This window comes from Callithrix jacchus, chromosome 6 (assembly GCF_049354715.1).
Source record: "Callithrix jacchus isolate 240 chromosome 6, calJac240_pri, whole genome shotgun sequence".
Lineage (NCBI taxonomy): Eukaryota > Metazoa > Chordata > Mammalia > Primates > Cebidae > Callithrix > Callithrix jacchus.
In genome coordinates this window covers 9011665-9039443 of record NC_133507.1, presented here as the reverse complement: position 1 = coordinate 9039443, position 27779 = coordinate 9011665, and the positions used below count along the sequence as shown (strand labels likewise).

Below are 27779 nucleotides of genomic sequence, written 5' to 3'. Positions count from 1 at the left end.
AATTAACATTTTAAATAAAAATATTTGAATTAAAGTTCAAATCTTTCCTTGCCTCATCTTCAGAATGCTTTCTTTTTCTTTTTTTCCAAATTACAAAACCTGTATGTCTCACTGAAGAAAAGTGGTAAAGTGGGAAGCTCTAAAATTCACGGAGTAAACAGGGCTGGTGGTGTGGGGCCCGGAGTCCCCCACTGGTTCTGTGGGTAGCAGTCCCGGGAAGTCATGGGGGCTCTCTGCTCATAGTGGGCAGGTGGGGTGTGCTCTCACCCAGAGACAGCCTCCGGGTCCGTGCTGGACTGTGACTCCCAGGGTTCCCCATCGGCCTGTGCTTACCGATCGACCTGTAGTGCTGGCCGTCCCTTTTCAACCAGTGTGGAAGGTGCTTTGTCCTGGGTTTTCAGAAGTGACTTAATGAAAATACGCATAAACTGGCTTGGTATGTTCCACATTGGGATGGTATATGAGGACTTCTGGGCCTAAGGCAACAGTCTGTGTGAAGCGAATTATTTCCCCTTCTTCTAATTGGGATAAGATGACTGTCTTTCCTTCAAGTATAATTTTAATCTTTCTGTTTTGCTTCGAGGGGATGTAAAAGCTTGCTGAGTCATTGTTTCCTGCCCTTTTTACTAAAAATGAATTGAGTGATTTAGAGTGAGAGTTCTGCCCTCTCCCTGGGTCAAGTCACTGAATCTCTGGGGATTTCTTTCTTTATCTGTAAGTGGAGATAATGCAAGTGCCTGATGGGGTTGAATAAATTAATCTAAGTGTTTGCTTTGAGTATTGGCCCACTGCCTTTACAAAATAATGTTTCTACTCTCTCCCCGCCCCCCAGTTTCCACAAAGCAACAGCTTTCTGTCTTTGTTGTTATGGCCATCATGATTTCTAAAAATTTAAATAAACAAGCAGTAGCTTTAGGAAGTAACAAGATACTCTATCAGAAACTTATTTTACCGAATTGAATCTTAGACGATGTCCCTTTTTGCTTGGTTCTTTTTTTTTGGTTTTCTTAGCTAAAAATAAGCTTAGTTCCTTGTCCAGTTCTTGGCCTTTTCGTGATCATTTGTTTGCAAGTGATTGTATCTCTTAAATGTTCGGCCTCCAGCCATTCACAGTGAGCGCCTTGAACACAGCTCAGAGAAGAATCGCGAAGGGGTAGCTGTTGCTGAGGTTTGGGTCATGGAATCATGGAGCGTCTTGCTTTAATGTCAGGATAGTGCTCATGAAAAAGGGAGACCTATAGTTGTCCAGCCAGAGTTTGTGCTAAATGGAAGAAGTTTGCACCGTACACAAGTGGGTTTCTCCATCCAGGAAAAGGGCTGTGAATGCGACACCCGCAGCCCAGCATTGATCCAACGCAGCCATGCACCAAAAACCCAGCTGCAGAGCAGTGCGGCGCCCAGGGAATGTTCACTCTCGCTGCAGACTGATTATCTTCTCAGAGTTTGTGTCTTAGGTCAAAGGGGCGGGGTAGGCAGGCGTTCACTTCTGTTAAGCATGATCTTTTACAAGGATGGGTTTGTGGCATTTGCTTTGAGCTTTCAGAGGCGACACTATCACCACACACTGGGTTCACCTCAAATCCTCACGTGATATACACCAGCCTCCAATTCTAGCAGCTATGGGGGACTCCTGATGGCTTTTTTGCTTCTATTATTTTGTGCTTGCTTTTGGATTTGGAAGGCGGATGGCAGTCCCAGTATTGAGACAGATCAGCTGGAGTCAATTTCTGTTGTTTGAACTTGAGGGTGTATATCTCAGCCTGAAGACACGCAGAGGAAAAGGAGGAAAACATGACCTCATATTTTTTCCCTTGCCAGTACTTTAAAACTTTAGTTGTTTGAAAATGTCACACAGTCATATGGTTCAAAAATATGTCAATCTACCATTCTGAGATCCTTACATCCTTCCAGAATTTTTCGATATATAAACAAGCAAAACAAAGATAGAGTTTGACTTTTTCCCCTCTTTTACATAAAATGTAACTGATCGCAGGTGCTGTTCTGTACCTTGCCTGTTTCGTTCACACATTAGAGATGTCCTTGGCGTTCTTGTGGACAACTGCATAGTATCCTGTGGTGTGGCTGAAACTCAGTTATATAGGCAGTCTCCTTTTCATGGGCATTTGGTTGATTCCTCATATGTGCCGCAACAAAGAATGTCTTTTCCCATGTATAGAAGCGTATCTGTGCAATACATTCTCAAAATGATTGGTCAAAGGACATGGGCTTCCAAAAATCTGACACACGTTGCTAGATAGCCCTTCAGGAGACTTTTTCCTGTTTGTGCCCCATCCCTGAAAACATGTGTGCTTCTCTGTTTCCCAGGGGCTGACAAGCATGTATTACCCAATGTTTGCTTTTTCCTGGTCTGTTGTATGAAAAATGGTGTCCCAGTCTAGTTTGAATATGTACTTCTCTGACGAGTATAGCTAAGCGTGTTTTAGAATGTGTAAGACGTAGTTATAGTTGCTTTTTAAATAACTATTTCTTCTTTTTTTTTTTTGAGACCGAGTCTTGCTCTCTCACTCAGGTTGGAGTGAAATGGCATGACCTCAGCCCACTGCAACCTCCAGCTCCCGGGTTCAAATGATTCTCCTGCTTCAGCCTCCTGAGTAGCTAAGATTGCAGGCATCCATGACCACGCCTGGCTAATTTTTGTAGTTTTAGAAGAAACGGGGTTTCACCGTGTTGGCCAGGCTGGTCTCAAATTCCTGACCTACCTCGGCTTCCCAAAGTGCTGGGATTACAGGCATGAGCCACTGTGCTGGCCTTTATCTTCTTTATTATTCAATTTTTGAGAAACTCTGATTTTCCTTATCAATTTCTAGGCACTATTCATGTTGGCATGGTATCTGGTGGTTGTTAACCCATAATTAGATGCCCTGTCAAGAACTATCTAAGAACAGAGAAAACTGAAATGACAACTTTGAATATTCGAGGGTACTATAGAAGAAATGCTCTACCTTTTTATCTTACTTATTAAATGAATATGTTAAATATCAAATACCTGGGAAAAATAATGATAAATATATCAAGGCTACCTGAAGAAAACTTTAAACTCTGGATAGAAGGGATATTTGAGTAAAAAAATTACATTTCATCTTCTTGTGTAGGAAGACTTAATATTGTAAATATATCAATTCTCCACAAATGGATCCTATCATGTAATGCATTCTCAATTAAAATACAAATAGGATTGCCATTTGGAACGTGAAAAAAGTATAATACATTGTACCCAGAAAAATAAACCTATAAAAATAGCCAGGAAAGTTCAGGTGGGGAGGGGATGGGGTGAGAGGAGGAGAGGGGATGGGTTGCAGAGTATGTATGCTAAAATTTATTCCAAGGCCACAGTAATGCCTGGGGTTGGAGACTAAAGAGGGAATGTGCAGAGAAAGCAATGGAACAGAGTGGCAATGGGAAAATAGGCCAAATGCACATTGCTTTAGCCTTGCTAGTTGGAATTAAAATGAGTCCAGGAGAGGTTTACTTGGGAATAGCATAGGGGTAGCATATTGCTTTCACAGTCCCACTCCAAAATCAGTTTCAGATGAACTAAATATTTAAGCATAAAAATCAGCACCACTAAAAGTCTAGGAAAAGGATGAGACTGAACAGTTGTGGAGTGAAGAAGGACATTTTTCTAAGCACAGCGCAAAACTTAGGCATCATACGTCTAGGAGACATCGAATGAATATTTAACTACCTATCAATTAAAACTGTTCTGTAGCAAAGTCCTTCTTAAGTGCCAATCAACAAATAGGTAGAAAACTATTTTCAGTATAGACTCCGAAGAGCTATTTTCCTTCCTTTGCAAAAAGCATTAGCAAATCAATGAGGAAAAGAACATTCCAATTTTCAAATCAAACAGGATTAGGCAGTTTACTTTAGTTCCTACTAAATAGAAACAATTGATAAACATAGAAAATACACTGTGCCCATTCCTGTGGAAAGAAATGCAAATGAAAACCAATTACGAGATGTGTTATTCTGCTTTACAAGTTGGAAAAATCAGAAAGTCTGATATTATTTAACTTAGTAAGACTATCGTTTTTGTTCTACTTTATATATTTTTTTATTCTCAATATTTTAACTCAATATTGAGAGAGTTAATAATTGAGGCTATCTTGAAAATAACTTGTTGAACGGAAATTGGCAATATTTATAAAAATTCGGACTGAGTTTTTTATTTCGGACTTCTGCTCCTTCCACCACTGGAGATGTTATAGTTCTTACTGGGGCGGAAATGCATAGCATTTCTCAGGATGTTTGTGGCAGCACTGCAGAGACTAAGAAGGAACTGGAAATGGCCTAAATGTTCAACCATAAGGACAGGAAGGTAGCATGAATAAGAATGTGCTAGATCTCCGTGTACCTATGCGGAAGAACTTTCAAGCGGGAAAAGCAAGATGCAGAATGTATCATATACTCCATTTGTTAAAAAAGAAGAGGAGGAGGAATGAGTATTTATGTAAAATCTGGGGAGACGTGAGCTGTCCCATGACCTTTGTCCACACAGTGATGTGTTCAAAGGAAACCCTAGCCTGGAATCTTAAAATCAATAAGCAGCTGAAGTCTCAAAGACAGTTGCTTGCCGAAGCATCCACAGAGAATTCCATTGAAAGCACACAGCCAAGGTCCTACACTCCTTTGCCCAGCTCTTCCCCACAAGCTCAAAATACAGTCTCAGTTGTCAGTCTTAAATTTCATTCTCTCAAAAAAGGCCCCAGGTCCTTCCCCCAAAGCCAGTTTGTCTTGTTATGTATGTGTGTTTCTGTCTGTGAGTCTGTCTTCCTCCACGACCGCCCCTTCTAACGCAGACATCTTGGCCCCTTGGCACCCCTTCCCTGCCTGCGCTGCACCTGCACCGGGAAGGTCTGCTTGCACTTGCCTTACGGTAAAGGAGGAGGCGGAGGCAGGGAGATGGGACGCCTCCGTGTGGGTTTTGTCTCCACCATTCAAATGTGACTTACGAATGCATGGAGGTATGTAAAGGATGTAATATTGCTAGGTATTGGTAAATTTCCCTCCCTATGAGTGGTACCATTTTCCACTCTCTCTAGCGATTAAAGAGCATGTCTGTTTCATCATATTAACCCTTTGTCTAAGTTGCAAATACTTTCTTCCAAGTCCCCATTTGTCTTTTTACCTTGTTTCTGTGTTTTGAGATATGGTGTTGGGGTTTTTATCCTTATGTATTTAGATTTTATGTGTGACCATAAAACAAGCCTCCATAAATTTAAAAGGATGGAAATAATGCAAAATATATTCTGTGACCACAATGGAAAGAAATTAGAAATCAGTAACAAAAATTTGGGAAATTAACAAATAAGTAGAAATTAAACAACATACTACTAAATAACCAATGGGTTGAAGAAGAAATCACAAAAGAAATCAGAATTATTTAATAATTAGAATTATTAAAACAAAAACACAACATGCTAAAACTTAAGGGATGAAGCTAAAGCAGTGATTAGAGTAACATTTATAGCAGCAGCTACCCATATTAACAAGAAGGAAGATCTCAGATGAATAACCTAAACATCCACCTTAAGAAACTAGAAAAAGAGGAGACTAAACCAAAAGCAAGTACAAGGAAGGAAATAACAAACGTTTCGAGCATAAATAAATAAAATAGAGAATACAAAAGCAATAGGGAAAATCAGTGAAATCAAAAGCTCGTTCTTTGAAAAAACCAGCCGTTTTCATTGATAAACCTTCAGTTAGAATGACCTTAAAAATAAAAAGGAGAAGGCTCAACTTGCCAAGACCAGGAATGAAAGAGGAACATCACTGCCAACCTTATAGAAATAAAAAAAAGATTATAGGAGAATACTGTGAGCAGTTTGCACCAACAAATTCAATAACGTAGATGAAATGGATAAAGCCCTAGAAAGACACAAACTATCTAAACTGACTCAAGGAGAAACAGGAAATCTGAATAGACTTACAACAAGTAGAGATAATTAGTAATAAATAAATAAATAAATAAATAATGCCCCCGCAAAGAAAAGCCAGGTGCAGTGGCTCACGCCTGTAATCCCAACTCTTTGGGAGGCCGAGGTGGGTGGATCATGAGGTTAGGAGATCAAGAGCATCCTGGCTAACATGATGAAACCTCATCTCTAATAAAAGTACAAGACATTAGCCAGGCATGTTGGCACATGCCTGTAGTCCCAACTACTCAGGAGGCTGAAGCAGGAGAATCACTTGAACCCGGAGGCAGAGGTTGCAGTAAGCCAAGACTGCACCACTGCACTCCAGCCTGGGTAACAGAGCAAGACTCCCTCTCAAAAAAAAGAAAGAAAGAAAAGAAAAGAAAAGCCAGGCCCAGATAGTTTCACTGGTGAATTCTACTAAACATTTAAAGAAGAGTTAGCATCAACTTCACAAACTCTTCCAAAAAATGAAATAGGGAAGATCACTTCTCAATTCAGTCTATGAAACCAGTAAAGCCAAAACCAGAGAAAGACATCACAGGAAGACTACAGACCAATATCTCTTTCAAATATCGATGCAAAATCTCAACAAGATACTAGCAAAGCAAATTTGGTAACACATAAAAAGGATATACACCATGACCAAGTGGAATTTATCTTAGGATTCCAAGCTTGGTTTAACATCCATCAATATAATCCATATTAATAGAATGAAGGAGAAAACGTGACCATCTCAACAGACACGGAAAAATATTTGACAGTATTCACCACGCTTTGATGAAAAAACACTAAATAAACTAGTAATAGAAGGAAACTTCCTCAGTCTGATAAACTGCATCTGTTAAAAAAAAAAAAAACCCTTAACTAACATTATACTTAATAGTGAAAGACTGCTTTCTCCCTAACATTAAACAAAACAAGGATGTCTACTCTCACTACTTCTATTCAATATTACACTGGAGGTTCTAGCCAGGGCAAAGGCAAGAAAAAGAAATGAAAGGCTTCCATGTTGGAAAGGTAGAACTATATTTTCAGATGACATCATGCTGTATGTAGAATAGTCGAAGCAGTACACAAAAAACAATTAGAACTAATCAGTTCAGCAAATTTGCAGGAAGCAAGATCAAAACGTAACAATCAATTGTGGTTATATGAACTATCATTTAACACTGAAAATTTAATTAAGAAAACAATTACATTTACAATAGCATCAAAAAGAATAAAACATTTGGGAACAAATGTAACAAAAGAAGTGCAAGATTTATACGCCAAAAACTGCAAAAACATTGTTGAAAGGCGTTAAAGAGAACCTAAATAAATGAAAAAAATCCTGTATTCATAGACTGGAAGACTTAATAATGGTAAGATGGCAATACTCCCCAAGCTGGCTTAGGCATTCAGTGCAGTCTCTATCAAAATCCTAGCTGAAATTCTTACAAAAATTACAAGATGATTCTACTATTCAAATAAAATGCAAGAGAACCACAATAGTCAAACAATCTTGAAAAGGAAGATCAAAGTTGGAAGACTCCCTTTAATTTCAAAATGTATTACAAAACTATAGTAATCAAGGCACTATGGTATGGGCATAAGAATAGACATATAGATCAATGGAATAGAATTCAGAATTCAGAAATCAGCTAATACATTATGGTCAGATGATTTTTGGCAAGAACAAAAAGGGAATTATATGGGAAAAAAATATTCTTTTCAACCAATGATGCTGGGACAACTAGATATTTTCATGCAAAATAATGAATTGGATCTCTACTTATACAATATACAACAATTAATACAAAATTGATCATAGACTTACATGTAAGGGCTAAACCTATAAAACTCTTAAAAGAAAACAGGATTAAATCTTTATGACCTTGGATTCGGCAATAGTTTCTCAGATACTATACCAAAAACACAAGCGACAAAAGGAAATATAGGTAAATTGGACTTCATCCATGAAATATTTTTATTCTTCAATGGGTATATCAAGAAAATGAAAAGACACCCTGTGAAATAGGAGAAAATATTTCCAAATTATTTATCTTATAAAGGACTTGTATCTGACTAGATAAGGAACTCTCAGGCCGGGCGCAGTGGCTCAGGCCTGTAATCTCAGCACTTTGAGAGGTTGAGGAGGGCAGACCACAAGGTCAAGAGTTCGAGATCAGCCTGACCAACATGGTGAAACCCCGTCTCTACTAAAAATACAAAAATTAGCCAGGCATGGTGGCAGATGCCTGTAATCCCAGCTACTCAGGAGGCTGAGGCAGGGGAATCGCTTGAACCCAGGACACAGAGGTGGCAGTGAGCTGAGATTGTGCCACTACCCTCTAGCCTGGGTGACAAAGTGAGACTCCATCTCACAAAAAAAAAAAATCTCTAACAATTCAGCAACAGAAAGACAACCCAATTTAAAAATCAGCAAATGGTCTAAATAGACATTTATCCAAAGATGTGAAAATGGCCAATCAGCACATGAAAAGCTTCTCAACATCATTAATCATTATGGAAATATGAAGCAAAACCACAATGAGACACCACTTCACACCCAACATAATGGATAACAGGAAGACAGATGGAAAATGGCAAGTGGTAGTAAGGTATGGAGAAATTGGGGCCCTCATATATTGAAGGTAGGACTGGAACATGCTGCGGGCAGTTTTGAAAATAGTTTGGCAGTTTCTCAACATTTTAAATGTGCAATTACCATATGGCCCAACAATTCCACTCCTACATGTATACACAAGAGAGCTGAAGGGCAGATATTGACAGAAAAACTTGCACACAAATGGTCACAGGAGCATTATTCCTAATAGCCAAAAAATGAGAAAACCCAAACCCCCATCAGCTGATGAATGAATGAACAAATGTGGTCTATTCATGCAGTGGAATATTATGCAGCAATAGCGAGGAGATAATCGCATTACTAGCAGGTATGAATTAATAGTATTAAGAGTAATGCTGGCCAGGCGTGGTGGTTCACACCTATAATCCCAGCACTTTGGGAGGCCGAGACGGGTGGATCACAAGGTCAAGAGATCCGAGACCATCTGGTCAACATGGTGAAACCCCGTCTCTACTAAAAATACAAAAAATTAGCTGGGCACGGTGTCGCATGCCTGTAATCCCAGCTACTCAGGAGGCTGAGGCAGGAGAATTGCTTGAATCCAGGAGGCGGAGGTTGCGGTGAGCTGAGATCGTTCCATTACACTCCAGCCTGGGTAACAAGAGCGAAACTCGGTCTCCAAAAAAAAAAAAAAAAAAAAAAAAAAAGAGTAAATGCTAATATATGCTACAACATGAGTAAATCTTGAAAACATGCTGAGTGAAAGAATTAAGTCACAAAAACCATATTGTATTATTCCACTTACATGACATGTTCAGACAAGGCCGACTGTAGAGATGGAAGTAGATTAGTAGTTGTCAGGGCCCCGGAAGGAGGAAGTGGGAACTGACTGGTATAGGGCATCTTTGCAGAGTGGCAAAAATGTTTTAAAATTAGAACGTGGTGATAGTTACACAACTCTGTGAATATATTCAAACCCACTGAATGTTACACTTTTAAATGGTGACTTTTCTGATATGTGAATCATGTCTCAATGAAGCTGTTATCTTTTCAGTGTGGCCAATGTATCCATCTTTTACTACTTCTGAGTTGTGAGCTACAGTGAAAGGATTTTACACTCCCATGCTAAAAAGGAATATGCCTGTGTCTTTTTCTAATGCTTCTATCATTTTATTTTTTTTTATATTATATTTCTAATTTATTTGGAATTACCTTGGTGTTTCACGTGTAGAATGGATCTGATCTTATCTTTTTCCATGTGGCTATCCAGCTGTACAAACACCACTGATTAGCACACTCTTCTCTGTGGGGCCCTTCTCACCAGCCCCAACTCCTGCCCTGGCGCACTCTTTCCTCTGGTGGAGACAGCATTCAATCCTAGCACACGTTTCCGTGGAAATGGTACCAAATTGCTCGTCAGGCTTTCAGTGACATCCACTTTTTATCACGGTAATCATTCCCATCAATGGTGTTTATAGTGATTAACCAGACAATTAACTCTGTTGCCTGCAGGTTTTAAGACTGCATCATAAAGCTTACATCTTACCTGAGGACATTACCGGCCCTTCTTTACGCTTTTAAGCAAGATCTTTTAACAAAATCTGTTATCCAAAATTGACTCCAAGGCCACTCATGTGAATGTTGGCTAATCTCATTCAGCAGCATTTTTATTTATTTTACAGCTTGATTGAGGTATAATTGACAACTAAGAATTATGCATATTTAATGTATACAATGTGATGATTTGATAGATATAAATGTTCCAAAATGGTTAGCACAATCAAGTTAATGAACACAACTACCATCTCGCATAATGACTTTTGGGTTCCTCTTTATGTAAACAATACTTAAGATCCAATCTTTTAATACATTTCAAGTATACAACTTAAAATTATTAACCATATAGTCAACAGGCTGTACATTAGTTTCCCAGAACTTACTCATAACTAAAAGTTTGTACCCTTTGACCAACACCTCCCTACTTCTCCCATGCTCTTGGCAACCACCATTCGCTCTCTGTTGCTTTATTCTGACTTTTAAGATTCCACGTATAGGCCGGGCGTGGTGGCTCACACCTGTAATCCCAGCACTTTGGGAGGCCGAGGCGGAAGGATCACGAGGTTGAGAGATCGAGACCATCCTGGTCAACAAGGTGAAACCCCGTGTCTACTAAAAATACAAAAATTAGCTGGTCATGGTGGTGCACACCTGTAGTCCCAGCTACTCGGGAGGCTGAGGCAGGAGAATTGCTTGAACCCAGAAGGCGGAGGTTGTGGTGAGCCGAGATCGTGCCATTGCACTCCAGTCTGGGTAACAACAGTGAAACTCCATCTCAAAAATAAAGATTCCCCATATAAGTGAGATCACAGAGTATTTGTCTTCTGTGTCTGGCTTATTTCACTTAGCATAATGCTCTCCAGGTTCACCCATGTTGCAAATGACAGGATTTACTTCTTTTTAAAGGATAATGTCCATTGTGTATGTACATACATAAGCCACATTTTCTCTGTCCATTGATCTGTGAAAGGACACTGGTTGTTTCCATATCTTGGCTATTGTGAATAATGCTACATACAGTTAATATGGAGTTACAGATACCTCTTCAAGATACTGATTTCCTTTCCTTTGGACAAATACCCAGTAATGGGATTTCTGGATCATATGGTAGTTCTGTTTTTTTTAAATTTTTTGAGGAACCTTCATACTTTTTCCCATAATGGCTGCTACTTTACATTCCCAGTAACAGTGTCTGAGTGGTGCCCTTTCTCCTTGTCAACATGCGTTATCCTTGTCTTTCTTATGATAGTCATCCTAACAGGTGTGACGTAATAACTCATGGTTTTAATTTGAATTTCCCTGATGATTACAGATGCGGACAACCTTTTCCTATACTTTTGGTCATTTGTATGTCTTCTTTGGAAAAATATTTACTCAGGTCCTTTGCCCATTTTTAAAATCAAGTTATTTCGTTTTTTTGCCATTAAGTCGTATGAATTCCTCATGTGTTTTGAATATTAACCCCTTATCAGATGGATGGTTTGCAAATGTTTTCTCTCATTTCATAAGGTGCCTTTTCATTTTGTTGATTGTTTCCTTCCCTGTGGTTTTTAGTTTGATGTAATCCTACTTTTTATTTGCACATTGGTCACCTGTACTTTCAGTGTCGTATCGGAAAAATCATTGCCAAGACCAATGTCAGGGAGCCTTTTTCCTGTGTTCTCTCTTTGGAGTTTTACCGTTTCTTATGTTTCAAGTCTTTAATGTATTTCTAGTTAATTTCTGTGCATGGTGTAAGATATGGGTTCAATTTCATTATCTTGCATGTAGATATCCAGTTTTTTCAACACTATTTATTGAAAAGATCATTCTTTCTCTATTGTGTATTTTAGGCATCTGTCTCAAAGATTAGTTATCTGTCTATGCATGGATTTATTTCTGGACTCTCCCTTCTGTTTCATTGGTCTATGTCTCTATTTTTACATATAGACCAATGCATAAAATTAGAACCATACCGTTTTGGTTATAATTTGTAATATAGTTTGAAATCAGGAAGTGTGATGCTTCTGGCTGTGTTCTTTCTCAAGATTGCTTTGGCTACTTGGGGGTCTTATGTGGTTCCATACAAATTTTAAGATTTTTTTTTTCTATTTTTGTGAAAAATGCCACTGGAATTTTAATAGAAATTGCATCGAGTCTGTGGATCACTTTGGGTAGTATGGACATTTTAACAATATTAATGCTTACAATCCATGGACATGGGATATCTTTCTATTTATTTGTGTCTTTTTCAACTTCTTTCATCAATATCTTATCGTTTTTAGTGGATAAATCTTTCTGCTCATTGGTTAAATTTAGTCCCAAGTATTTTTTGTAGCTATTGTAAATGGGATTGTTTTCTTAATTTCTTTTTCTAAAAGCTTGTTGTTGGCATATAGAACTGCAACTGATTTTTTATATCTTGATTTTGTGTCCTGCAACTTTACTGAATTTATTTATTCTAGTAGTTTCCTGGTGGAGTCTTCAGATTTGCTGCATATAAGATCATGTCATCTGCAAACAGACCATTTGACTTCTTCCTTTCTTATTTGGATGGCTTTTGTCTCTTTTCCTTGCCTAATTTCTCTGGCTAGGACTTCCAGTACCATATTGAATAGAAGTAGCAAGAATGGGCATACTTGCCTTGTTCCTGATCTTGGAGAAAGTAATTTCAGCTTTTCACCCTTGAGTATGATTATAGCTGTGGGCTTGTGATATATGGCCTTTATGATGTTAAAGTACATTCCTTCTACACCTAACTTGTTGAGAATTTTTATTTTAAAAGGATGTTGAATTTTGTCTAATGCTTTTTCTGAATTTATTGATTGTTACATGATTTTATCTTTTATTCTGTTAATGTGGTGTATCATGTCTGTTGATTTGCATGTTTTGAACCATCCTTGCTTCCCACAAATAAATCATACTTAATCATGGGGTATGATCCTTTTAATGTGCTGTTGAAATCAGTTTGCCAGTATTCTCTTGAGGATTTTTGCACCTAAGTTCAGCAGGGATGTTGGCCTGTCATTTTCTTTGCTTATAATGTTTTTATCTGGCTTTGATAGGAGGTATTGCTAGTCTTGTGAAACAAGTTTGACAGTCTTTATTCTCTTCAGTATTTGGAAGAGTTTAGGAAGGACTGGCATTCATTCTTCTTTAAACGTTTGGCAGAATTCACCTGTGAAGCCATCTAGTTCTGGGCTTCTTATTGTTAGGAGGTTTTTGATTACTTCCTCGGTCTCCTTACTCATTATTAGCCTGTTCAGATTTTCTATTTCTGTGTGACTTATTTTTGATAGGTAGCATGTTTCTAGGAATTTGTCCATTTCTTCTAGGTTATCTAATTTGTTAGTGTATAATTGTTCACAGTAGTTTCATAATACATTGTAGTTCTGTGATATCAATTGTAACGCCTCCTCTTTCATTTATACATTTATTTATTTGAGTTCTCTTTCTTTTTTGTCTAGCTAACAGTTTGTCAATTTTGTATTTTTTTTTAAAAAAGAATCAACTCTTACTTTCACTGATCTTTTCTATTGTCTATTTAGTCTCCATTTATTTCTGCTCTGATATTTATTTTCTTTCTTCTTCTAACTTTGGGCTTAGTTTGCTCTTCTTTTAGTTCCTTAAAGTATACCATTAGTTTGTCTAACTGAGATCTTTCTCTTTGCTGCATGTAGGCATTTCTGGCTGTAAACTTTTGCTGTATCCCGTAAGTTTTGGTATTTTCTGTTTCCTTTTTCATTTGTCTCAAGATACCTCCTGATTTTTTATAATTTCTTCCATGATCCATGGGTTGTTCAGGAGTGTGTGGTTTAATTTCCACATATGAATGGATTTTTCAGTTTTATTCTTGTTACTGATTTCTAGGGGTTTTTTTGTTTGTTTGATTGATTTTGGTTTTTTTTTGAGATGGAGTCTCGCTGTGTCACCCAGGCTGGAGTGCAATGACACAACTTGGCTCACTGCAACCTCTGCCTCCCGGGTTCAAGTGATTCTCTTGCCTTAGCCTCCTGAATAGCTGGGACTACAGGCACCTGCTACCATGCCCAGCTGATTTTTGTATTTTTAGTAGAGATGGGGTTTTGCCATGTTGGCCAGGCTGGTCTCAAACTCCTGACCTCAGGAGATCTGCCCATCTTGGCCTCCCAAAGTGCTGGGGATTTCTGGTTTCAGACTATTATGATCAAAAAAAGAGACTTGATACCATTTCCGTCATCTTAACTGTGTTAAGACTTGTTGTGTAGCTCAACATGTGACATTTCCTGGAGAATGCTCCACATGTGTTTGACAAACATATTCTCTTGCTGTTGAAGGCATTGTTCTGTATATGTCAGTTAGGTCTATTTTGTCTATAGTGTTATTCAAATTCACTATTTTTTTTTTTTTTTTGAGACGGAGTTTCACTCTTGTTACCCAGGCTGGAGTGCAATGGCGTGATCTCGGCTCACCGCAACCTCGGCCTCCTGGGTTCAGGCAATTCTCCTGCCTCAGCCTCCTGAGTAGCTGGGACTACAGGCACGCACCATCACACCCAGCTAATTTTTTGTATTTTTAATAGACACGGGGTTTACCATGTTGACCAGGATGGTCTCCATCTCTTGACCTCATGATCTGCCCACCTCGGCCTCCCAAAGTGCTGGGATTACAGGCGTGAGCCACAGTCTGAATGATCTATCCGTTGTTGAAAGTGGGGTATTGAAGTCCCCTACTATTATTATATTGCTATTTATTTCTGCCTTTAGTTCTATTAATATTTGCTTTACATATTTATGTGCTCCAATGTTAGGTGCATATATATTTAAAATTATTATACCCTTTTAATGAATTGACCCCTTTATCATTGTATAGTGACTTTCTTTGTCTCTTCTGACAGATTTTGACTAAAAGTCTGTTTAGCTCTTTTGGTTACCATTTGCATGAAATAGGTTTTTTTATTCCTTTACTTTCCATCTGTATGTATCATTCATTCATTCATTCATTCATTTGACTGAGTTTTGCCCTTGTTGCCCAGGCTGTATGTGATCTCAGTTCACTGCAGCCTCCACCTCCTGGGTTCAAGTAATTCTCTGGCTTCAGGCTCCCGAGTAGCTGGGATTACAGGCACCCGCCACCATGCCCAGCTGACTTTTGTATTTTTGGTAGAGATGGGGTTTCACCATGTTGGCTAGTCTGGTCTTGAACTCCTGACTTCAGGTGATCCCCCCACCCTTGGCTCCCAGAAAGCTGGGCTTACAGGTGTGAGCCACCATGCCTGGCCCATCTATGTGTATCTTTAAAGCAAAAATGAATCTCTTACAGGTAGCATGTTGTTGGTTCTTGGGTTTTTAAAAATCTGCTCAGCTACTGTGTGTCTTTTGATTGGAAAACTCAATTCATTACATTTAAAGTCATCATTGATAAGGACATATTTTTTGCCAATTTGTTAATTCTTTTCCGATTGTTCCATAGTAGTTGTTTTTGAGATGGAATCTCGCTCTGTCACCCAGGCTGGAGTACAATGGTACAATCTCTGCTCATTGCAACCTCTGCCTCGGGTTCATGTGATTCTCCTGCCTCAGCCTCAAGTGGAGCTGGGATTATAGGCGTGCACCACCACACCTGGCTAATTTTTGTGTTTTTAATAGAGATGGGATTTCACCATGTTGGCCAGGCTGGTCTCAAACTCCTGACCTCAAGTGGTCTGCCTGCCTCAGCCTCCCAAAGTTCTGGGATTACAGGTGTGAGCCCCTGTGCCCGGCCGGTTCTGTAGTTCTATAGTTCTTCATATCTTCCTTTTTAATTTGTTGTTTTTCTGTAGTGTATTAAGCAGCATTTTTAAATAAGGAAACTATCCGAGTAAACAATTGGGGCGCTTCATTTTGGCTAGTAGCATGTGTACTGAATATCTATTGAGCTTCAGCTGTGTGCTGGCTGCATGCAGGGATCTGGCTGTGTCCACTGGCATGTGCTGTCCTGTCTGGAGTTGATGTTCAGGTGTTTTGGGAACGTCTGTACCTCTGCTCCCCAGCCAGCTCAGCAAGGATGCTAAAGCAAAGCTTTTGTTTTCCACTTTTTCGACTCATTAACATTTGACCCATAGCGAAGTAAATAAGATTCCGAAACCCACTAACTTATTCACTTGAATTGGCATGATTCATCTCAGATGCCTAAGGAATAAGATAAGAACCCCAGACTTCACCATTTTGAGGCCGGGGCCAAACCTCTCACTTAACTTCAAATAACAATAACAGTAGCTAGTGTTTGTCTGCAGCCCGTCAGCGTCGGCAGCGTTAGCACTTCTCATTCCTTCACCCACTTGATGGTCAGTCACCCCCTGAAGTAGGTGCTACCATCCTCCCCAGTTCTGTGGCAGAGAAGAGGCAGCAGAGGTGACTGAAATGTGCCAGGGCCTGAAGGTGGGCCCAGGAAGCAGGGCAGGCTCAGCATGGTGGTGCCACTTCTCCGTTTCTCTCCCGGGCTCTCTGTGCTCTGGGGCTTCCTTCCCTGCCAGCATTTTAAAGCCGTGTATTTCCAGGCAGTGTGTATGACTAACGTCTCAGATACTTCTATGACTTGGAAAGTCCCCAAATATTATCTTGCAAGAATATACATTTTGACCTGACATGAACCCTACAATGGTGCTGAAGAGACCACAATTTTAGATTTTAGGGCAGGGTTCGAGGGGGATATGGAGCTGAGTGGCCAAAAAAAAAAAAAAAAAAAAATCCTTCTGGGAAAGAACAATCTAGAAGTGCCTGAAGGCATCACTGTCCTCCTCTTACTGGGAGAATCCTGTGCCCCTGTGGCCATGCCATACCTGTAGATAGGCAAAATTATAGACTCCTTACTAATATGCAGAAAGCTCTGGGTGGTGGACAAACTGAAGTGGAGAGGCTTTCAGTACACAGACTAGGTAGGCACCCATGGCAGTGAGTAAGCTGAAACCAGTCCGGGGCCCAGGTCAGACCACATGCAGGCAGAGAAAGGAGAAGGCAACCCAGTGGGAAATTCTGCAAGTCCTTTCTTGGGTGCACCCCTGCACTGCGCTGGAAGGAAGAGGGGAATTTTGAGATGCATAGAAGGTGTAAGGGCTCCTTCCAGATAAGAGAAACACAGGAACAAAAGCTAAGGGATCCTGGGTCCATAGAGGAAATGGGAGTGCAGTCTGGCTGCCTCACAGGCACCTGGAGTAGGGAGGAAGGGGCCAGGCCTCCTGGAAGTCACCCCCTCTGGTGTGCTTGCCACCTCTCTTTGTGTATATCTTTTTTTATGTGTATGCATTGTGCAATATCTTTTATATAAACTTTTCTTTTACAAGATGATAATATTCAGACATCTTAAATACTTGCAAAACACCATGCTATGTCAAAGAGCATAGCTGAGACTTGAAACCAAGCCTTCTGACTTACAGAGTACAGTTCTGTCTGCAACTCTATGTTTTAACACAGTTCTCAGCAGATGACGTGATTGGCAAGTTGTCGGTGCCTCATCCTAAATGTTCCTTCCAGATTGAGACACTTTCTTCCTTTCCTTGCATCCACCTTTGTTAGGAGGAAAATAAATTCAGTTAGAAAATGTACTTTGTTAACCTGAAAAGTACGGGTGTGTTTTTAAATATAACAATGTTCTTGTTATAGCCATAATGGAGAAATGACTGGAAAATTGAGAAAGGGTTTTGACAAGTTCATCTAAATTCCACTGCATAAGAAAAACGAATGTTATCATTTTAGGGGCTTCCTTTTTGTCAGTTTTCCTGTTTGTACAGTTCCAGTGTCCGCGCATGTTATAATTGTCAGAATCACTATTCTTTGCTGTATGGAGCAGTGCTGCAGTCAGCATCTATATGGCATGTTGCTTTTTCTTTTCCATAGTACTTTTTAAATGTGTAGAATTATTCTTTTGGAATCAGTTTCCTGGAAGCAACATGACACCGTCAAAGGGTGTCCTGATCCTCCAGTATTTATAATCACAATCATCTTCCCCAAAATCGGAGTAGGACTGACTCGATTTGTATGTGTGTATTTTATCTTCAAATTGTACCATTTTCAGTAGTATCCCTGAGTATTAAAGAAATGAGCTGTCCTCTTTCTGTGATTTTTAATTTTCCAGAAGATGGTTCTTCTTTCTTTACCAGGTCAGTTTTTGTCTGTTGGCTCTCCCAAGTCCCTCAAGCATCCCATCTGGGGTAAAGGGCGTGGTTTCTGTTATAGATGTTTAAAAGTAAACTCTGGAAATCCTTAGCAGCACACTTGAGCTCTTCCTGTGTGTCTCCGCAAGCTGCATCCCAGGGTTTAGCTCAGCACACAGGAAGTACTAAATATTTGTAAAATGAGTGAGCAATAAATAAACAAATTTTTGGAAGAGGAACAAAATCTAGGAAAGAATTCATCTTCGTAGCTCTGTATTTCTGTGTTTCTCTCCTTCTGCAGCAGAAAATTCACAGAGGGATGGTTTCCATTTCCTCTCTGTTTTTTCCATCGACTGAGATGGGTCATCTCAGCTGGTAGTTCGCACATTTTCGCCATGCATGTTAGGTGCTGAATGAGAGTCTCACGTTTTTTGTTGCTATAACTGGGTACCAGAGACTGGGTAATTTATAAGTAAAATGAATTTGTTTCTTACCGTTCTGGAAGCTGGGAAGTCCATGGTGGAGGGGCTGTATCTCGTGAGGGCTTCTTGCTGGTGGGAACTCTCTACAGAGCTTGGCACTGGGCGTCACTTGGCGAGGGGGCTATGTGCTGACTCAGGTTCCTTTTCTTTTTTTTTTTTTTTTGAGATGGAGTTTTGCTCTTGTTACCCAGGCTGGAGTGCAATGGCGCGATCCTGGCTCACCGCAACCTCTGCCTCCTGGGTTCAGGCAATTCTCCTGCCTCAGCCTCCTGAGTAGCTGGGATTACAGGCACGTGCCACCATGCAGAGCTAATTTTTTGTATTTTTAGTAGAGACGGGGTTTCACCATGTTGACCAGGATCGTCTCGATCTCTTGACCTCGTGATCCACCCGCCTTGGTCTCCCAAAGTGCTGGGATTACAGGTGTGAGCCACCATGCCCGGCTCCTCTTCTTCTTATAAAGCTGCCAGTCTCGTTACAGGGTCCCCACCCTGATGACCTTATCTAATCTTGATTATGTCCCCAGGACCCCTACTCCTAATACCGTTACAATGGGGGTTAAGTTTCAACATGAATTTTGGAGGGGACATTAAAACCATAGGGGTTGGGAACACACAACCTAGGAAGCAGGGGGTGAGCTTTGATGGCAGGTGCTGGGGGTCCAAACCTCAGCTCTGCTGTTGGAAGCTGGGTGGGGGCAGTTTCTCTAACCACCCAGGGCACTGGTCACCTTGTGATGAGTGGTGATAAGAAGGTTCCCAGCCTTCTATTGGTGTTAGGGGGAGGTCAAATGCACACAGGACATTTTCTACAACATCCGGCAGGACTCAATAAATGGCACCAATGACCAGTACATGAAATGTTGTTATAAACCATTTTATTTTATCGCATAGTTAACATTTTGCTGGACATGCTACTTCTTTTTTTTCCTTTTTTCCGGAGACAGAGTCTCATTCTGTCACCCAGGCTGAAGTGCAGTGGTGTGATCTCAGCCCACTGAAAGCTCCAACTCCCTGTTCAAGCAATTCTCCTGCCTCAGCCTCCTGAGTAACTGGGGTTACAGGTGCGCACCACCACGCCCAGCTAATTTTTGTATTTTCAGCAAAGACAGGGTTTCACCATGTTGGCCAGGATGGGCTTGATCTCCTGACCTCCTAATTTGCCTGCCTCAGCCTCCCAAAGTGCTGGGATTACAGGTGTGAGCCACTGTGCCCAACCCATAATTCATCTTTTAATATTTTTTTTCTTAATTTCAACAGCAATACAAGTTCAGTGCAAAAAAAAAAAAAAAAAGAGAGAGAGAGAGAGATTGAAAAACACCAAAAAAACAGAATTATTTTAAAAACTCCAGGCTGGGAGTGGTGGCTCACTCCTGTGATCCCAGCACCTTGGGAGGCCAAGGCAGGCAGATCACATGAGGTCAGGAGTTCGAGACTAGCCTGACCAATGTGATGAAACCTTGTCTCTACTAAAAATATAAAAATCAGCTGGGCATGGTGGCAGGGCCTGTAATTCCAGTTACTTGGGAGGCTGAGGCATGAGAACTGCTTGAACCTGGGAGGCAGAGGTTGAAGTGAGCCAAGACGGTGCCATTGCACTCCAGCCTGGGTGACAGAGTTAGACCTTTTCTCATAAATTAAATAAATAAAATTCCAGTCATTTCATCTACTGAAGGGGACGGTCACTGTCATTTATGTGTGCCCTTCAGGTCTTCTTTCTAAACATAGATGGGGAGAGGGAGGCGAAAAGAGAGTCAGGTTCAGGTTTTACAAACAAAAATCATAGACTGCATGTATTATCTATACTCACAGACTCATGAGGAAGCTTTTTTCAAAGCATTTTAATTACAAGTAATCTGAGCACCTAGAATCCATCCTTTCATTGCGCACGTGTTTAAGTGGTGTCCATCTGTGCTCTGGTTTCCTGTGATGTGTTGCAGCCTGGGTCCTATATTCTACTTTTAGCTGATATCTGATGAGTATTTTTCCTCACTTCTTAGTCTTCATTGTCGTTGGTTCCAGTGGTTGCCTCCCAGCTGCTCATTCTGTTTGTTTTTGTTTTTTAGACGGAGTTTCGCTCTTGTTACCCAGGCTGGAGTGCAATGGCGCGATCTCGGCTCACCACAACCTCCGCCTCCTGGGTTCAGGCAATTCTCCTGCCTCAGCCTCCTGAGTAGCTGGGACTACAGGCGCGTGCCACCGTGCCAATTTTTGTATTTTTAGTAGAGACGGGGTTTCACCATGTTGACCAGGATGGTCTCGATCTCTTGACCTTGTGATCCATCCGCCTCAGCCTCCCAAAGTGCTGGGATTATAGGCGTGAGCCACCGCGCCCGGCTACCAGCCACTCATTCTGAAGCAGCAGCAGGTACTAACTTAGAAACCCGAGTAGCGAGGACTCTGTGGGCCCAGGGTCAGGACTCATGGCTTCCACTCCAGCTGTTCATTGCCAGCACTATTGTTCTGTGAATTCATGTCACTGGCTTGGCCTTGTTCCTCTGTAAAATGGCAGCAGAGTCACCTCCTACCTAGTGCTCTAGTGAACGTTCAGTTACGTGACATGCGTCCAGTCCCCAGGCCTGTGCTGGCCCCTGGGCACTGCTCTGCTCGACTCCACCCCCTCGTTCTTGGCCCAGGCTGCTTGTCTGAAGAGCTGCTGTCACCTCGACTATGACAGAGACCCCTGCAGAAGTCCCCGCTCAGGAGGGGTCTTTTAGTGTCCCCAATGTCATTTCTGCAGGAAAATGCCTAGAAGAGAAAACCATGGGTGAATGGGCCAACCTCCCACTTTTGTAACGTAGTAAGTACTGTCCTCTTGCTTTCTGAAATGACCTTCCGGTTGGCAGACCTCCCACGATGGCAAGTGGACCAGAGAATGCACCCATTTTCCCATGCTCAGGCCAGCAAGGAATGTTAGAAACCTTTCAATGTTTTACTGTGTCAGGTGGAACTAACATGGCATCTTGTGATTAATGACATTTTTATTTCTAAAGCTAATAGCACTTTTCCACGTAATTTTCCCCTGTGGGACCGGCCTGTCTGTATGTATAACCACCCATCTCCCTTTGTTAACAAAAATTCCTAGTGATCTGGTGAGGATAGCCACAAAAGAGTAATCTGTGCAGTGAAGCCTTTCTACAATGAGAAACTCTGGCCTCTGAGCCAGAGCTGTTAGCGAGAGCCCACAGAGGAGCCTGGCCCTGTCCTCTGCTTTCCTGTCTGATGTGGGTGGAGGGCCTGGGTGATGGGTGGGATGGCCCTGAGCACCCACCATCTGGAGAGGAATTACCACCGAGGATCGCCCCGGGGCTGAGTGACCTCCCTCCTCTGCACACCCACAACCGCCACATCTTTCCTGAAGAAATCAAGGGTTGGATTTCTCTGTAATGTGACCCAGAGATGAAAACGGCTGCTGAGGCTAAAACACTAGAGGGATATCTGGCAAAGAAAGAAGCATCCTTCCAGAGGAAGGCTGGCAAAGCTAGGCCAACGGAAGGCGAGCCCCCAAAGTGCCAGGAGGGTGTCACCTCCCAGGAGGGCCTGCCCCTTTTCCCTGGTGCTTTGGCCACATGAGGACTCAGTGGTGCAGGAAGGTCGTTAAACCGGTATGACCAGGTCAGTAGCATCTTCAAGTTTACTTTTGTTTGTTGTGCAGTGGGCTGTGGGCTGGTAGATCGCTTTTTACTTTTTGCTGCTCTATTGATGGAGGCAAATGCAATTTTAAAAGTGTCATGGATGTGCAATAAAACAGCGGTGTCTTTTCTGAGATTTACAGAGGATGTCAACCTTCGAATCGACAAACAGCACTTGCCTTTTATCTTAAATGTTTTCCTTGGTGAGGAGGAGAGAAATCACACACACACACACACACACACACACACACACGCACACACGAGGCCAACATATTAGAACTTACAGAATTAAAGCCATTTTTCTTTCATTTTCTCTATTGTCCTGGATTTGTAGGGAAAACAGGGAGAGAGAGAGTTTTATTCCAATTATTGGGATGGAACAGATGAGTTAATTATTGTTCTGCAACCAAAGACAAGACTGTGTCCTTGGAACCTAAGGACAGACAGAACCAAGATGGACAGATGACGGTGGTCGCTTTGGAGCCGTGCCTGCAGAATAGTGAGCTGCCTGCTCAGGGACACACTTTGCACAGCCAGCATTACTCTGCCACATTCATGGAATTCTGTTTTATTACTCTTTCAGAATACTGAAAAAGAAAAATAGTTTCTGATAGTTTTTCTGTAGTTAGAATACCTTGTTTTTTCTGAAACATTCATTGTGGAGTGATGTTCAAAGATTGAGTTACTGGCAGCTGAAATAATTTCTTCTTGAAATGGCTGACTGTGAAACACACAGTGTCACTGAGGGTATTTCTTTAAAAAGAGAAAATTAAATTGAAAGCAATTATCAAGAACTAAATGGTGTTCAGGTCCTATAGGTTTTTAAATATTTTATGTTTTTTCTAACCAAACACTTCTTTACATAGGAACTCTAATGTACCATCCATGGCCAGCACACTGAAATACCAGTGTACAGTGAAGACTGACACTTATCAGCAACCAGAAACGTGTTCAGTTACTAGCTCAGAGCTTATTGTAAATGTTTCTTGTCATCTTGAATGGCTCCGCATGTGCTGATTCCATAACCTGAGCTATTCACTGCATTTATAATCTCATCTTCCCTTATCACTTCCTGCTTCTAATGACTGCCTTTAAAAACCAAACTAGTGGTCGGGTGCAGTGGCTCACACCTGTAATCCCAGCACTTTGGGAGGCCAAGGTGGGTGGATCACAAGGTCAAGAGATCGAGACCATCCTGGCCAACATGGTGAAACCCCGTCTCTACTAAACATACAAAAATTAGCTGGGTGTGGTGGTGAGTGCCTGTAGTCCCAGGTACGTACTTGGATAGGCTGAGGCAGGAGAATCGCTTGAACCCAGGAGGCAGAGTTTGCAGTGAGCACAACATTTTTATAATGTAAAGAATACTGAGCAGGTTCTAGATTCTTATTACATCATCTACTCCACACACAAGGCATGATTTAAAAGTCAAGTTAAATCACTTTTATAATCTCCTGGGCACCTTATATCCTGCGTACATCTTAAGTTCCACCTTCACAAAGTTCCTTCACGTGGGCTTAAAGGTTTCGCTGTTTGCATGTGTGTTCCCAACACGGACAGAAGAAGCTAGTTCCTACCTGCTTGTGCATTCACATGTACACATGCCTGCACATCTGTTTTACTGGTTAAGTGGGTATCTGCTTAATTCTGAAAGAAGAGCAATGACATAATTAAGTGCCCCCATCTGAGGTATGACTGCAGTTGAATCTGCCCCTTCTGAGCTCTGCTAATGGCCTTTCTCCCTCTGGTCTGCTCTCGGATGTCTCAGGGGCTCTGTCTATAAATGACTAATGGTGACTGTTAATGCGTGTTGGGAAGCGAAGCTGCCTTACTCACACATACAACCACTTGCACGCCAAGCCTTTTCCTGATTTGTCTCTTCAGAAGCATACAGCCAAGACACAGTAGTCTCCACGCAGACACAGCAATTCTGTGTTGGCATCTCAGGAATGATACAGACGGTGTGGATGGTCATCCATTTCCTTGGATTTTCAGAATGGTTGTCTCTGAAAGGGAGCAAGTCATGGCTTAGCGTGGGTTGTAAAGACCCTGGACTGGTATTAGGGTCTTTGCTCCATAAGCAGCTTGCCTTTGCCTTTCTACAGAGCAGGATTTTTCAGCTTTGGTGGCATGAGATTATACTGTGTGTCATATGGCAAGCCGTGCATTTAGAGTATAGACATTAGGACTCACCTTTTTGCCCAACATCTTGTTATGAAAAATTTCAAACATACACTAAAGATGAAAGAATTGAGGCATGTATCTTCATATACCTACCAGTCAGATAGCACCCATCCAAAATTTCTCTCTTACCTTTCTATCCACCTATCCACTCATCTTTAATGCATTTCAAAGCATATTGCAAACATCTATACACTTCACTCTTAAATACTGTAGCATGCATAGTATGTACTACAGTTCAATATTGTTTGTAGTTTTTTGGATAAAAAATATATAAAAAGTAAAATATACATATATTATATGGACTGCTTGATAAGTTTTGACAAATACAGCAACTGTGTAATGGAAACTCCAGTGAGATATAGAGCCATCCAACTCAGGTCCTTACACCCCAGCCCCGGTAAACCTCAGTGTCTACCCTCTGCCCACGATTCACTCTTCTGATTTTTTTTTCACTGTAGCTTAGAACAGCATATAAATGGAATCATTTTTGTGCAAGGTTTCTTTCACTCAGCATCATTTTTTTTTAGATTGCTGTCCGTCTTTTCGTAGATTGATCCGTCCTTCCTTTCCGTTGAGTAGTTGTTGTACCACCGTTTGCTTATTCATTTTCCTGTGGATGGACACCTGGGCTGTTTACAGTTTGGAAATAGCATGAATAAGGCTGCTGTGAGCGTTCCTGGATACACTTTTGGACATACTTCTCTTGGGTAGTGAAGAATGGAATTGCTGGGTCACAGGGTAGGTATATGTTTAGTGTTATGAGAATCCACCAGACCTGTTTCCAAGTGGTTGGACCATTTCCACTTTAACCAACAAGGTATGAACATTTCGGTTGCTCCAGTTCCTCACCAAGTCATGTTGGTTTTACAATTTTAGCCATTCTGGTGAGAGCATAGTGGTGTCTCATTGTGATTTTAATTTGCGTTTCCCTGATGACTAAAACATTGAGCTTTTTGATTATTTTTTTGTTGTTCAAATCTTTGCCCTCTTCTTTCCTTCCTACCTGCCTTCTTTCTCTCTTTCTTTTTTTCTTTCTCTCTCTCTCTCTCTCTCGTTTTTTTTTGAGACAGGCTCTTGCTCAGTCACTCAGGCCACTGGAGTGCAATGGTGCAGTCATAGCTTACTTCAGCCTTCCCCTCCTGGGCTCAAGCCATTCTCCCACCTCTCAGCCTCCTGAGTAGCTGGAACTACAGGTGTGCACCACCATGCCTGGCTAATTTTTAACATTTTTTATAGAGACGAGGTCTACCTGTTTCCCAGGCTGATCTCAAACTCTTTGGCTCAATTGATCTACCCATCTTGGCCTCTCAGGGAGGGCGAGAGGCTGCCTTCCTTTGCCTTGGCTTCTTCTGCACCCGGTGCCTGCTCGGCCTATCACGCCACTCAGTAAATGAATCGCGCGTTTATTCAATGAACCAGCTGCTGCATCGTGGCGTCCTGCAAGGCTAGCCTCTCCTCCCAAGTGGCACCAGGTGTTCAGATGACCTGGAGCAGCCCAGTGCTCCGGTGAAGCAGCGCGACCTGAGACCGGTGTTTCCGGGAATTGTCCCGAGTGGTTACGCAGCGCGTTTGTGCCAGGGCAGGTCTGGAGTGAGGGCTGCCGGTTCTAAATCCCACGCCCTTCGTGGGGTTTTCTAGGCAGGGAGGGAAGGCGACTAGATCGCCACACCCCCAGGAGTTGGCCTGTCTTTCTCCCGTCACTAGATACCCTGTCCCCTGTGGGCACAGCAGCCAGCAGAGCAGTTCGGCTGGGACCTCCAGCGCTCTCGCCAAAGCCCCAGCTCCTCCGCTGCAGTAGGCGAAGTCGGCCTGGCAGCTCCCCCACACGCAGGCAGCTGTCCCTGTGACCTGGAAGGGCTCCAGGCGGCCGGCAGTCTCGCTGCAGGAGCCTCTGAGCCACCCTCGCAGTCCGACACCTTTGCAGACAGCCCCCTTCGCACCAGCCCCGGGAAGGCTCTGATGCGCGCAGGCGGCAGGCGCTTGGTGCGGGGGGCATTGCTCGGCCATCCCTTTCTCTTCCTGCAGTCCCCGCGATGGGGCTGTAGACCGCGCGTCCCTCTGCTGTGTTCTACCATGATTCCCAAGAGCACTCCGGCAGTGACGGTGACGCCCCGTGTGTGCTTCCTCCCACGCAGGTGCCGGGGACATGGGCAGCAAACCGTCCACGCCAGGCGGTGACCCTACAGCGCAGTGCCCCAGCACTGAAGCCATTCGTGCAGCATACAGGCGGGGAGACCGCGGCGGCGCCCAGGACCTGCTCAGAGAGGCCTGCGACCAGTGCACATCCCAGCAGGAAAAGGTAGGAGGCGCGCCTGTCCCTGCCGCCAACAGTGCAGTCCTGGTCTGGAGGAAGGTGACCGCTCAGATGATTTTCTCGTTGTTGTCATAGCTGTAACGAGCATTTTTATTGTGTTCTGGAAAATACTTCCTTTTGCATATAAACTTGTGAGCGCCTTTCCTTTCCAGGCGACTCCAGTTTTACATCACCTAAGCAGGCCCCTGCCACCTTTTCATGGGAGGCCTTTAAGGGACAGTGGTGGGGTCACTTAAATGTAAAGAACAAAATGCCACCCAAAGGCTTAACCTACGGCATGCTTTTACCCTTTTCGTCATTATAAAAAGTAGCACGTGCTGGAAAAATAAAACTTAGAAAATATACAAAAGTAGGAAAAATGGACAAAAAAGTTACCAGATTCCTAATATACCCCAAAACCCACTTAACCATTTTACCATGTTTTCTTCCAGCCTGCCGCTGTGAGCATGCATCGCTGCTGTTGTTTCTAACATAGATGCAGCCAGATTGCATCTATGATCCTGCAGCTGCTGCTTGTACTTTTATAATATTACTTAAGAATTTTCCAGATGATTAAACATTCCTTAAAGGTGCCTCCTTTAGTGGCTGCATGACATTCTGTTTAGAGGGACTGCATTTACCTGGCTATTCATTTTGGTTGGATATCTGGATTGCTTATCATTTCCTACTAAGGTAAATAATGTGCTATTGAATGCTTTTGCTTAATTCTTTTCTTTCTTGCTTTTTTTTTTTTTTTTTTTTTTTTTGAGGCAGAGTTTCGCTCCTGTTACCCAGGCTGGAGAGTGCAATGGCGTGATCTCGGCTCACCGCAACCTCCGCCTCCTGGGTTCAGGCAATTCTCCTGCCTCAGCCTCCTGAGTAGCTGGGATTACAGGCACGCGCCACCATGCCCAGCTAATTTTTTGTATTTTTAGTAGAGACGGGGTTTCACCATGTTGACCAGAATGGTCTCCATCTCTTGACCTCGTGATCCACCCGCCTCGGCCTCCCAAAGTGCTGGGATTACAGGCTTGAGCC

General features: G+C 42.1%; 1 protein-coding gene across 7 annotated transcripts in view; it reads left to right on the top strand.

The window, feature by feature from the left end:
- LRRK1 (leucine rich repeat kinase 1) overlaps positions 1 to 27779 on the top strand; it is a 148997-nt gene that overhangs the window by 25006 nt on the left and 96212 nt on the right. For 5 of the 7 annotated variants that reach the window (XM_008998289.5, XM_054257195.2, XM_054257193.2 and 2 more), the window contains exon 3: positions 26584 to 26747. In XM_008998289.5, coding sequence (XP_008996537.2) covers positions 26584 to 26747 — 164 coding nt within the window. Of the gene's footprint in view, positions 1 to 26320; positions 26432 to 26583; positions 26748 to 27779 lie in introns of those variants that run through there. The other 2 variants (XM_054257194.2, XM_078329038.1) reach the window with 1 other exon arrangement.